The following is a 14,352-nucleotide window of genomic DNA, read 5'->3' on the forward strand; positions in this document are numbered from 1 at the left end:
CTCCCAATCTGTGGTTTGCCTGTCCATGTTGCTTAGGGCACAGAAAGGTGAATGTAGTCAGGTTTGTCAATCTTTAGTTATTGCTACCTGTGACTTAAGAGTTCCCTCCCTACCTCAAGGCCATAAGGATATTTTCCAATTTTTTTTTTTAAATTTACCCTCCCCATGAGGGAGGTCTTTAATGCACCTAGAATTGACTTTCTGTGCGTGAAGCAGAAACTATGTGTTGTTGCTGTTGTACGGGCTATCAATGATCTCAGCACTATTTATTGATAGTCTCTCTGTACTGACGTGCAAGGCCATGTCTGCCCCATAACAAGTCCCCATATGTACACAGCTCTGTTGCCTGGCTCTCTGGTGTGAATCATTTGTCTGTTTGCTGTCCTGAAGCCAATACACACCGTCTGAATCTCCGTCTCTAAAGGGCCTTTAATCCATAAAATAATTCAGAAACCTTCGTTTATTGGTAATATGCAGATAAATCAGATTATAGTTAGGACGAATTTTCCCCTAGACAGACAGCTCTTGCAGCATGTTGTAGAACAAGCCTCAGTGGCATAGGAGCACAGAGGAAGGGAGGAATAGGCTTAACGCAAATTTGCCTTTTGCTTCTCTTCTCAATATATACCTGGTGATATTTCAGACTCCAAAACCCATTGGCGCCTTCTGCTGCCAGCAGGGTCTTCTCCACGTGATTCTGCACTCAGCAGGGCCCCACTCCATGCTGCTGAACAGCAACACCATCCGTCTTACTAATGGGCCAAAAGGAAGAAAAGTTGCTTAGATACAATATTTATAGCCTGGATAGGTATGAAGCACTTGTGACAAAGATCATTATATTGGAGATGTAAGATGTCACCGAATCCCCCCATGCACAACTCTAACAAGATTGAGAAAAGTGAAAATAAATTACCCATTCCCCAGATGGAGTGTTATCTCCTTGGCTCCCTCATGAAAAGACAAAACGAAGTTAGTAGGAAGGTGGGGTGGGGAGGGGTAGGGAGTGTAGCTACCTACACGTTAGTTTGCTTTAATCTCAATTTCTTACATCAGAATGATAAGACAAAATACCCCAGAGAGAGAGCTAATTTTGTTTTGAAAATCAGACAACAAAACCCCTGGAACACCCTAAAAATGTTGAAACGGTTGCCTACCCCTCTGGACGCAAGCGTGTATCAGTGGGTCTGCCTCGGCAGCCTCAGTCAGGATTCAATCAGACAGAAACTTGAAAAGAAATGCCCAGTGGTTTTTCTAAACATCCAGGATCTCTTACCAATAATTGAGATTTAACGAGGAGAGGAAAATTAGGCCGCGGAGACTAAGTCTTCAGGAGAGTGTATTTCCTGGAGCCATGTGCAGCCCCCAAGCCTGGGAAGCAGTCTCACCAGGGGACATCACTCTGTCATTTTCCTTCCAGCTCCTGGTGGCTGATTTATCTCTGCGCTGATTGATTTATCTCTGCGCAGCTCCTCCAAGTCTCCAAGGGCCTTTGCCTTTTAAGCCAGAGGAGCACTTAAGTAGTGAAACCTGTTTCTCTACTTTCTTCGCATTTCTTTTTTGACTCTTCCCCTCTCTCTGCCTCTGTGGGTTTATGGTCTCATTACAGGAGATTTTTAGTCATTTTCTCTTTTACAATCTTACAGACCCTCTTCCATTCATCAAATGGTAAAAAACTTTGTTACTATAAGAAATAAGCAGAATAACAACTGCGGTCTGTTATTCTTCAGAAAGATGTACTGGGATCTGTGTGTCCCTATTCAGAAGATAAAATGTGCATATTGCAATAAAGGGAAAAGTATGTGATATTGTCACATTCCAAGGGAACTTCTCTGTCCAGAAATATGCTTGCTTGTAGTCTAATGAGTCTTATAATAACCAGAGAGCCCTTTTAGAGTCTCAAGGGATGCAAGAAAGTTGTGAAGGGCTGTTATCGAGAGCCCAGGGTTCCTGCCCTGAAGAGCCCGATCTTTGCCCATCTGTACCAGCCCAGGGGTCCTAGACTCAGGGGTCCTACCGCAGCGGAAGAGCTAGAAGCAGTGTGCGTCACATCGAAAAGTCGTTTGGAACATATGGAGGCCTTTTGAGAAACTTATTGTTCTATTACTCTAATATAAGACAGAAAGTAATAAAGATGAGAGGGTTCCATTATTTCTTTGGAAGCGTGAGAATGTCCAGCCCAAAGAAAATATGAGAGAATAACTCAACCCAAAGAGATGAATGAAAATTCTCCATCTCTGAACAGAAAAAGGATCAGCCACTTAGCAATTATGTGCTCAGAGATCACTTACCTTTTAAAGAGAGTTAAGGCTGCCATTTGAGGAGGAAGTTATCTGCCCTCTGGAAAGGCCTGTGAGCAGGGTCAGTCATCCTCTTGACTTCACATCAGTCAACGTGCTAATAAACCTGAGGGAAAGTGCTAGAGACGTATATAGCCCTAACAACCACCTGGTACAAATCCCTCATTTTATAGAGGAAGGAAGTAGGGTCCAGGGAGCGTGATGACTTGCCCACAGCCACACAGCTGGTTAGTGGGACGTAGGAGCCAGATGTCCTGGTTCGGCTTACCCTGCCTTTTAAGATCTAGATGAAATACACTTGAACATCCAACCCGTACCCTAATGAAAACCCAGTGCCACTGCCCCCACAACTGCTGCAATTCCTGTGGGATTTATGTTTCTCCCAGTCATCTCTGGTTCTGACTTCCAATATTTGGTATATTTCCCATTCTCTACTCTTTGTTTTAGCTTCTCCTCTTGGCATTGAGCCAAATATGTGGACAGCCTCTTTTTCTTCTAGACCTCTATTCTCAATCAAATCATACCTTTCCTAGTTGGCAACTCTGTCTGGTAAACTTTTACTAACAATTGTAAAGTAATATGGAAGGACATTATATCATATTACAATATTATATATTTTTCTAAGTGAATATTTGACTTAAAAAAAAAAAGTCCTCTGCCCTTTTCTGCCAACACAGGCACCAACCTGCTTGCATTTTAATCTCAATTTCTTGTGCTTTTGCCCACTAATTCTCCCTCCTTCTCCTTCTTCCTTTTCTTTCCCCCCTTATTTCTTGTCCCCTTGCCTTTCACTCCAAATGCTGATGAAGAGTATATTCCTCCACTAAGGAAACTCTGGAGGTGGCTATTCTAATATCAGGCTTTCTCACCCCACTTCACAAATCTGCCCCCACACTCTTTGTGCTAAACCAGGTGCCTAGTCCATTTGACCTTGAGGAAGCTGCTCCCAAATTTCCCGGGTCCTGCTCTCTGCCTGCCCTGACTCGGCTTTTCCCAGGTGTATTAGTCAGCGTGTAACTCCCGTAGGGGACCATACAAATGTCTGAGTGCGGTGAACCAAGCCAGTCAATGGGTGCTATTGTCTTTTAATTGCTTTCAGCCCCACGGACTATGAACAACTCTTTTTCACCTCTCAGCTCAGCACTGATTTATTCAGTTTCTGTGAGCAATTTATTTACTTTTAATTAGACCCAACTTAATTATTTTGTCAGTAAAACAAAACAAAAGAATCGATAAAACAAATTTTTAAATGAAATCGCATTTCTGCCTAGAGGGATAGTAAAAATGAAATTATGCATCTTATTTTACCTGTCTCTTACAAAGGAAAGATGGCCTGCCTTGTCTTTTTATTTCCCAAGATCTTTTGACTTTCATTAGGAAGATACCTGGGAAATCAGGCTTGGAATAAAGGGGGAAAAAAAGGGAAACGGTAGTTGTAGTTTTCAATGGAGAGCAGATAGATGAGTGTGTAGGGCAGTGTTTCTCTAGATGTGCTGTTTGGCAACCCTTACTTTAGCATGGCCTGGGGGCTGGTTGAGAGTGCAGATTTCCCAGGCCCATTTCCAGAGCTTCTGATTCAGGGGGCCTGATGTGGGGTCAAGAGGTGAAGATTCTTACTTGTCTATTCTTGCACTTTGTGGATCCTGCCTGCCTCTGGCTGCCCAGTTCCGATTCAGTAATCGCCACTTCTACTTCTCCAGGATGCTGGCCTTGTCCTTCTCGGTCATCAATATTTTCTTTCATCTCTAAAACCTTCTGGTGCTTGCTGTATGACATTTGCTCGACTCCCCATTGATAGCCCATCCGGTTACCTTTCCATATGTGTATAGCTCACTTCCCCAACCCCTTTATTAGGTCAGGAACTCTGCATCGCTGCTCTTCCTCTCTGCACGTCACCTAGTAACCTGCTTTTAGCTCTGGGCTCCCTGCGCTACACCAGTGTGAACAGCCTTTCAGAGCCCAAAGGTCCCTCTTGTCATCAAAGAATTCACAACTTCTGCTTGCAAGTAGCTATAATTTTAGTATTCGTGGATTGAGAAAATTATATTATTTCAAATTTTACCATGAAATCAGTAATGCCTTTGAATAAATTTGCAATATATCGATCTAAACAGTATGCTTAAAAATAGTGGCTCCCATATGTATGAAGCACATAATGGGTTCCGTCTACAGACTACATCAGGAGCACATATGAATTCTCTGACATGGTGCCGTCAGTAGCCTACCTCAGGGCAACGTGTCAGGGCCAGGGTTTAGGGGCAGCTCTCTGGCCTCAAATTTGGAGTGAGGCACCCAAATAGAAGGGTGTCAGTGTTTGGAAATTATGGAATACATTTTTCAGTTAACAAACCAGTAATGACAGGTCCAACTATACCCTATTGCCATAAAATTATTCCAGTAGACCTCACTGGATTAGTGCTATACCCAACTCTCTGAAGAAATGTCATTTAATCTGGGACCTGGAGAGATAGTGATCTCTAAATATTCTGTTAGAAAGACAAATATTGCACGTTCTCACCCTTACAGCAGAGCGAAAAAAGTTAATCTCATGGAAGTAGAGAGTAGAATGGAAAGAGTGATCAATGAGTACAAATATATAGTTAGATAGAAGTCTAGTGTTCAATAGCACAGTACGATGATGACAGTTTACAACAGTATGTTGTATATTATAAAATACCTAGAACAGAAGACTTTAAATATTCCCAACACAAAGAAATGATAAATATTTGAAGTGATGGATATCCTAAATACCTTGATTTAATCATTGCGCTTTGTATACATGTATCAAAATATCACATGTACTCCATAAATATGTATAATTATTATGTATCATTTTAAAATGTTTTAATAAAAAGATTCTATGTGCTTCCCACGTAGCTTAGCCTCCCCTGCAGTTGGGATGAGGCCATGAAAGTAGTTCTGGACATTAGAATACGAGCAAAGCAGTGTAGTTCACTCCTGGGTCCCTGTGTGGCTATGTTCAAAGCCACATGGTGAGATAGGAGGTGGAGGGAGCCTGGATCCCAGCGTCATTGGATGGAGGAGAGTCACCTACACCTGCAAAGTTTTCGTGGGTTGTTCTAAGCCACTGAGATTTGGGGCTTTATTTGTTTTTACAGCATAGCTTAGCCTACCTTGACTAAGACGCTAGGCAAAGAGTGAAGAAAGAGCTTTTAAAGGGAAGGAACTACTAAATGCCTACAGGGGTGTGGTGGGGAGAGAGAGAGAGAACACTCGCATGCTTGAGGTAGAGATGCCAAATAAGCAATGGGATACTCTGACGTGAAGCCCATGAGAGAGGTCTGAGCTCCACATACACCAAATGGGAGACCAGCTTGCCAGGTAACTAGTGATACCCTAAACTCTCATGAATTTGGGAGGATGATGAGGTATATAACATGGTAGAGTAGAAATATCTTCTTGTCTGTTTAACACATATTCATCCTTGAAAATCTATTAGGAGGCACTTATGGGCTGGGGAGCTAAGAGAAAACCAATCAGAGCATCAGCGCAAGGACTAGCGATGGAGGTTAAGCAAGGCAGGCTGACGATGCCACGGCACGTCATCCCCTTCCATCATTCCCTTCCCACAAAGGCTCATTCTGTAGGATTTCACTTGTCATGAGCTTTAATTATCTTCTACAGAATGGTATCCTTTGATTAATGTTATTTAAGGCGATGCTATTTCTTTCTCCCTCTCCCCTCCCTTTCCCACTCTTTGTAGCAGGGGACAACAATCCCCATCCCCACCCTGCATGCGTTCTTACTCAATATTTCTTCCTCTCTAGAGGAAGTCAGCATGTGGCATCCTAACTATAAGACAAGTTTTGTAGTCTGTGAATGAGCCACAATTCCAGCTCTTGCTCTTCCCCTGGGGAAGGACAGAGCACTTTCTGGTACTTCTAAGAACTGACTACAGACAAACCTGTTGTGATTTGTCTTTTGCCAGTGGGATTTATGCCAGTTGGTGAATATATATTAATATTTATTCCTAGGAGTGTGTGTTTTTCTGTTTGGTGTTTGGTTTTGTGGTTGTTTGTTTGTATTGTTTTGTTTTGTTTGAGACAAAGTCTCACTCTGTTGCCCAGGCTAGAGTGCCATGGCATCAGCCTAGCTCACAGCAACCTCAAACTCCTGGGCTCAAGCAATCCTCCTGCCTCAGCCTCCCAAGTAGCTGGGACTACAGGCATGCGCCACCATGCCCGGCTAATTTTTTCTGTATATTTTTAGTTGTCCAGCTCATTTCTTTCTATTTTTAGTAGAGACGGGGTCTTGCTCTTGCTCAGGCTGGTCTCGAACTCCTGAACTCAAATGATCCGCCTGCCTCGGCCTCGCAGAGTGCTAGGATTACAGGCGTGAGCCACCGCGCCCTGCCAGGAGCGTGTGTTTAAAATCTGTCAGCTGCACTAACATAAGCTCAGGTGGAGAGGGATGTGTGTAGATTTTACTCACCTGGTACAAACAAGGGTTCAGTAAGTATTTGTTGATTCAGTGAACAACTAGTTTTTTGACCCCCTAACTGTGAAAATGGAATTTGCTAAAGATGGGGTTTATTTGGGTTTATTAAAATGAAAACGAAAGGAACTGGAGACTCCCGTGGCTGAGTGCAATGCAGATGAGGATTCTGAATGCCAGCCTTCCCCGAGTGTCTCGCCTCTCCGAACCCCACTGCAGAGTAAGGTCTCCCCTTGGACTAGTCCTTTCCCACCAGGCCTTGCTGAGCTTTCCTGGGGAGGTCCCAGAACTAGAAAACTTATTGAGAGTCTTTCAAGTGGTGATTTCTGATTTCTGGCATATGTTTCTGTGACCACATGGACTTTCTTGAATCTAAGATGCCATCAGTTTAATAATACTTTGAGTGTGCAAAAATAAATAAATAAATAAACACTACCATATCAATTGTGTGAAGTAATCGAGGCTCAAAATATTAAAGTGTGAAAAAAAATGACGTCTTGGATTCTAGTAAATATAGCTTTTATTGAAAGGGAGAAGGAAGACATTACAGGCTCCGGAGAGAAATCATCCTATTCCCCCGACATTTGTTTCTTCATCTGTACATGGGTTTGTGTCAAATCAGTGAAAGACTAACAAAAGCAATGGCCATTTCCTCAAGCAAATCCAATCAAAATAAGTAGAAAAAAACAAAATGAATAAGAAATTGATAATGAGATTGCTTTGTTGCAAATCCTTCCTTGATCTACTAGAAGGCTTGCAAAATGGATAGGAGTCTGGTTCACCGAAATTTTTACTGAATTGAAAGTTGATGAAAAACCTGTAGCCATTGTTTTGACCCCTCTGGGGGCGGGGGGTGGGGAGTACTTTGCAAACCATGTTATCAGCCTGTCCTGCCTTAGTAGGTGGGCCTCCAATAAGGGAAATGACTGATGCTTTCTGGGTGAGTGTTGACCTTTCTGACCCTGGTTCCCAGAACGACAAATAGAGACCTAGAAGACGTAGTGCAGTGTTGTCATAATGGACCCACAGTTTTTATTTTAATAAAAATAGTTCTTGTTATTGCCTATTACAAAAAATAACAAGACTGTCAAACCCCTTCATTTTGGATATCAATGCTTTAGCACAAAGCCAAAGTTAATGCTTTTGAGAAGTGAGTTGACTTAAAGTAAAATAAGTTCCATTTACTAAAACAAATGCTATTTGGATGTGGTAGAAATTGGGAAGGGGATTCAACGATGATTGCAGTTTGAGGAAAACTGATAGAACTGATTGATTTGAGGACATGCTAAGTCCAGACCATTTCTTCCAAGGTGGTTATTGTTTGTTAACTAAGTGTCTAGTAGGAATTATTTTTTGTGATTTGCACATTTACACACTTTATCCTCAAGGTAGAGTGTTTCAAAAACTCCTGTGTTGGGCCTGGCGTGGTGGCTCACGCCTGTAATCCTAACACTCTGGGAGGACGAGGTGGGAGGATCGCTCAAGGTCAGGAGTTTGAGACCAGCCTGAGCAAGAGCAAGTGTCTACTAAAAATAGAAGGAAATTAGCCAGACAACTAAAAACATATATAGAAAATTAGCCAGGCATGGTGGTGCATGCCTGTAGTCCCAGCTACTTGGGAGGCTGAGGCAGGAGGATTGCTTGAGCCCAGGAGTTTGAGGTTGCTGTGAGCTAAGCTGACACCACAGCACTCTAGCTTGGGCAACAGAGTGAGACTCTGTCTCCAAAACATAAAAATGAAAACTGTGTTTAATTGAAAGCCAAAGTCAACAGGTTTGCTGTGGCCACAGGAGGCTTGCAAACGTGGTGTCTTCTTCCTAGCATGCTCACTCACAGAAACACACGCACCATGCACAGCTCTCCTCCCAGCCACCACTCTCTCATTTCTCTATCTCAGCTCAAGCCTCACCTGAAGACAAGGTCACATTTCTCTATAATGTGATCTCACTGTACCCTGCTCTCCTTTGTGATGTTAATAAAAATTAGAGGGGGCCATTTTTTTGGACTGAGTTCCTGCACTAAGCCCCAACAGACCAGACTAAAAATCAAAGTGGAGTCACTCATACTAAAGTTCTATGTCACCAAACTGAAACTAAGTAGTTTTCTGACCTTGCAAAAAATCAGGAGAGAGGGATAATAGCCAAATTTCCCAAACAGGCCAGTTTCGATCAGCATAATGAAGTTCCCTCTGCCCTTAATCCTTACAACAAACAGTAACCTAAAGTAACCATCAGTTATTTTTCTATTGTTTCTCTGTTCTGGCCTTACGAGGAAAGTACCTTAGAAATGACCAATCCATTTTTTGTTCCTTGTTTCTGCTTTCTTCAGCCCTTTCTGTCTATAAAACCAATTTCCTCTGTTCAGCTCATTGGAACACTTGTTCTATTTTATAGAATATGTTGCCCAATTCTAGAATTGCAAATAAAGCCAATTAAAATCTTTAAACTAAACCTGTTGTGATTTGTCTTTTGACAGTGGGATTTATGCCAGTTGGTGAATATATATTAATATTTACTTCTAGGAGAGTGTTTTTTAAATCTCTTAGCTGTACTAATGTAAGCTCGGGTGGAGAGGAAATGTGTGTGTAGATTTTACTTACCTGGTACAAACAAGGGTTCAATAAGTATTTGTCGATTCAGTGATCAACTAGTTGTTTGACTCCCCTAACTGTGAAAATGGAACTTGCCAAAGGTGGGGTTTATTTGGGTTCATTAAAATGAAAAAGAAATGAACTGGAGTCCATTGGAAATGTGGGCCAGGGAGGGTGGAGAAAATGTATGGGAAAGAGAAACAAGATTCCTGAGAAAATTGTAGTTGACACAGTATGTTAAGCCATGGTCTACCATGTAGAATTGTCCCTGACCATCTAGAAGACATTCTGCCCCGAGGACAATAAGGGTAGTGCTTGAGAGGATCACCACTTCTAGCCAGAGTTGATTTGAGTGTAATTAGCACAACTAGGCAACCAAGTTTATTTTTAGTGGGAGGTGCCATTTCGGTAAAACTATAATGAGATACTTTACAACTAAAAGGACCTTGGGGAGTTGGTTTAGGCTCCTCCCTACAGTTTCTGAAACCAGTAATAAACCACACCTCAGATAAAGGATTGCACAATCCCCTTTGTTTCCTGCTCCACTGCTGGGAAGAAATACTTTATCTGGAGGAGAGAAGGGGCGGAGTGTTAGAGAGCCGCTTTCTGGCCCCCAGTTTGTGTCCCTCCACTCCCTCTTTAAGTACTTTGGCCTGAATAAGTGACATCCTGTCACTTCCCTGCCTAAAACTCTTCAGGACTCCTTCTTGCTTTCAGCATAGTAGCCTCACCAGGCCCTCTGACCTGGTCTGTCTCTCCAGCCTCAACTATTTTTTTTTTTTTTTTGAGACAGAGTCTCGCTCTGCTGCCTGGACTAGAGTGCCGTGGCATCAGCCTAGCTCACAGCAACCTCAAACTCCTGGGCTCAAGCAATCCTCCTGCCTCAGCCTCCTGAGTAGCTGGGACTACAGGGCATGTGCCACCATGCCCGGCTAACTTTTTCTATATATTTTTAGTTGTCCAGCTAATTTCTTTCTATTTTTAGTAGAGACGGGGTCTCGCTCTTGCTCAGGCTGGTCTCGAACTCCTGAACTCAAAAGATCCGCCCACCTTGGCCTCCCAGAGTGCTAGAATTACAGGCGTGAGCCACCGCGCCCGGCCCAGCCTCAACTTTTGCCCGTCTTCATCCCCCCAGTTCCCTGTACTTTACAGAGTAACTTTCTGTTTCTGGAACTGGTTCCTCCACCTGGAGTACCCTTCGCCAATCTCTCTACCTAACTAACTCTTAATATGTTTCTTCAGGTAACTGTTTAAATAAATGTTCCTTTTTCCAGGAAACCTTTCCTGACTCTGCCACTGTGTGTGTATGTGTGTGTGTATGTGTGTACATATATACATATACATTTTTTTTCTGTATCATTGAGACATCTTGCCCTTTACCACTAAATACTTAAAGGAGGATTTCCTAAGAACAAGAACATTTTTGTATGTGACCACCATATAATCATCAAAATCAGGAAAATAGACATTATTAAAATACCATGACCCAATCTGCAGCTCATATTCAAATTTTGCACATTGCCCAGTAATACCTTTATATAATATCTATTTTATCTCCCCCGAGTCCAGGATTCAACACAGGATCACACATTACATTTAGTTTTCACATATTTTTACCTTCCTTTAATCATAAACAGTTCCTCTGCCTTTCTTTGACCTTTTCCACTTGAAAAACACAGGCTACTTATTCTGTAGAGTAACCCTCAATTTGAGGTTTTTTTTAATGTTTCTACCACTGAAGTGACTGGTGTTTTTCTCAGTACATCACATCAGGAGGCACAAGGTGTCAGCTTATCCCAATATGGGTGACACTTGCTTTGATCTCTTGGGTACGGTGGTGTCTGTCAGATTTCTCCACTACAAAGTGATTCGTTTGAATCATTGTAATTAATAATATTGGGGGAGGATATCTTGAAAACTACGGAAATATATAGTTCCTCATCAAATTTTCATCTACTAATTTGGCATCCATGTTACATCTGCTTTATTTTTAAGGAAGCTTATTTTACATTGTTAAAAAAGAAAACTAAAAATTATGACAAATAGTCTTTTAAAGTACCCCACCTACATCCGCCATATCAATCCAATCTCTTCATTAAAGATAATCTTGCCACCTAAAAGTGAGAGAATTCTGATATGTGTGATGTTAGCCAAGGCAAGATTTCTCATTTGCATTTTCAACTCTATTTGTGAATTATCTTTTCATTTCCTTTTTCTTTGCATTAAAAAACATCCACGAAGGGAGCATATTTTTTATAATGAAAAAGAAGATACAGGATATTATTTCTGGCTTGCTAAATGTCATCATATTGCTTTTAGTCACGTTATGATAGACATCGTAATTGCATTTATTTTTTTCATGCTTGCTACAAGGGCTTACTTAGGCTCTGAAGAGCTTCCCACAGCCTTGGGGTCTGTGGATTGAAAATCATTTGGATTGATTAAAGCCATGAGGAGAATTATGATGCAAATCAGATCATACGGGCATCCAGAAGATAAAATATTATCATTTAAAGTAGAAATAAAACTTTTTCCTAAGCGATCATATTTACAATTACAGACTGGGCTGTTCATGGTAAGACTAATAATACTCGACATTCTCTCATCCACTTATTCAAAAGAAAATCATCCTATGAGCCTACTAAGTGAGAAGGCCCATTATACCCAAATTCTAACTTTACAAAGTGTATCTTTGAATAATACCCTTCTGGGTTTTTAAGCAAAATTTGGCCAAAAGGAACTTTCAGAGTTTCCTTGTAGGTTCCATTAAAAGTGCTTAGAAACTGAAACATCGTAGACAAAGCAGCACTCCTTTGCCATCTGGGAAGAGTGTCCGCTTGACCAAGTGCTTGGTTTAAGAATCTACCAAATGGAGTGGAGAGAAAAGAAGGGATCCCCCATCCCCATCCCCAGCCAACCAGATCAGAAAAAGCCATGGAATGAGAGTAGCATAGCCCAGTCCCCTCAGGCCCAAATTTCCTAGGAAAGGGCCTGTCTCCTCTAGTCCATGTAATCACTCTCATTTGAGGTACTGACCCCACATGAGTTTCTCCAAAATGTCATCAGTATCAGAAAATTTGAGAGCCAAAGAAAAACCTAAAGAATAAATACCTTCCCCTTTGTTTCAAGACATGTCCCAACATATTTTTATGTACTGTCCAAATTGTTCCTCACAAAAATCTCGTGAAAAAAAGTATAGTAAGAATAGTTTTCCTTGGCCGGGTGCAGTGGCTCACGCCTGTAAGCCTAGCACTCGGGGAGGCCGAGGCAGGAGGATCGTTTGACCTCAGGAGTTCAAGACCAGCCTGAGCAAGAGCAAGACCCCATCTCTACTAAAAACAATAGAAAGAAATTATATGGACAGCTAAAAATACATAGAGAAAAAATTAGCCGGGCATGGTGGTACATGCCTGTAGTCCCAGCTACTCAGGAGGCTGAGGCAGAAGGATTGCTTGAGCCCAGGAGCTGGAGGTTGCTGTGAGCTAGGCTGATGCCACAGCACTCTAGCCCGGGCAACAGAGTGAGACTCTGTCTCAAAAAAAAAAGGGGGGGGATAGTTTTCCTCATTTCAGGGTGAAAAAACTGAGAAGAGACAGTTCAGCATTAGGAATGTTCCAGAACTAGAATTCTGATCTCCAGAGTCACAGCCCACTAGGCCATCCTCTAGCATTTCTCTGACAGCCCCAGCTAGGCCGTCAACACCTTCCAGCCCACTTACATGCTTCCATGACGCTTACCACAGTGTGAGTTCTATGGTCATTGACATGATTGTTTGATTGACGTCTCTCACCCTAGATTCTGAACGTGTGGCTCACAGGGATCGAGCCTACTTTCCTCACACCATAGCCCAGTGTCTACCCTGCATGGATGGGAGCCTGTGAACAGGCCAACCACAGTGACTTCACGTGTCTGTTTTCGGACCTTAGCCTGCTGCCAGGAATGGCCCTCTCAGTGGACTCCTCTTGGCACCGGTGGCAGTGGCGGGTCAGAGAGGGGTCCCCACAGTCTCCATCGGAAACCACACCCCTGCTCTCTCCAGAGAAGGGGAGGCGGAGCTACAACCTGACACGGCAGCGGGTCGTGTTCCCCAACAACAGCACCTTCCACCAGGATTGGGAAAAGGTCTCCAAGAGCTACCTTGGCAACAGAATCTGCACGACCAAGTATACCCTCTTCACCTTCCTGCCCCGGAATCTCTATGAGCAGTTTCACAGGTACAGACCCGCTTGTTCAGACAACACACATTTTAATCAAGTATTTAAATGAACTGAGAGCCACCCTTTTCCTTTAATATCCAAATGCATGCACTGTAAGAAGTTTTTGTCATTCATTCATTCATTCCACAAATATTTATTAGCTTCTACTCTGTTTCAGGCCGTGTGTTGGGTGCTAGGAATAGATGAGAAACAGAAAGAGAGAGAGAGAGAGAGAGAGAGACTGTCCTCATTGAGTGTATGTCTAGTGAAAGAGACAGACATTAATTTTTAAATAATATAAATTGATATAAAATTATAACTAGAATAGATACTTCCAAGGAGAGGTATATGGTGTTAATATAGTGAATAATAGGGAAATCTGGTCTAGTTGAGGAAGTCAGGAAATTGAAGTATAACCTGAAAGAAGAGAATGTATTAACTGGGTGAAAAGGGGCAGGGAGAAGCCAGAAAGGGGAGCCAGGAAAATGTTCCTGCAGACCTTTGCACAGAACTGCATGTGCAAAGGCACTGTGGCAAGGGAGAACAAGATGCACTTTAAAAACTTAACATAAAACACTCTTTTGAGATAATATATGGGATCATTTTTAATTAAAGGTCAAAATATGTGCTTATATATCATCCTAAATTTTGTAATTATTATTATAAGTTACCATTTATTGAGCAACTAATATGCTCCAGAACCCTCTACTATGTACCTAGCAAATATATACCATGTAATATTTATTTATTTATTTTTGAGACAAACTCTCCCTCTGTCACCAGAGCTAGAGTGCCATGGCATCAGCCTAGCTCA

The 14,352-nt window shown here is 42.2% G+C and overlaps 1 protein-coding gene across 2 annotated transcripts in view; it reads left to right on the forward strand.

The window, feature by feature from the left end:
- Positions 1-13,281: 13,281 nt before the first annotated feature.
- ATP10B (ATPase phospholipid transporting 10B (putative)) overlaps positions 13,282-14,352 on the forward strand; it is an 88,100-nt gene continuing 87,029 nt past the window's right edge. For both annotated transcript variants that reach the window (XM_069484260.1, XM_069484262.1), the window contains exon 1: positions 13,282-13,556. In XM_069484260.1, coding sequence (XP_069340361.1) covers positions 13,282-13,556 — 275 coding nt within the window. The remainder of the gene's footprint in view (positions 13,557-14,352) is intronic.

Source organism: Eulemur rufifrons, chromosome 10 (assembly GCF_041146395.1).
Source record: "Eulemur rufifrons isolate Redbay chromosome 10, OSU_ERuf_1, whole genome shotgun sequence".
NCBI lineage: Eukaryota > Metazoa > Chordata > Mammalia > Primates > Lemuridae > Eulemur > Eulemur rufifrons.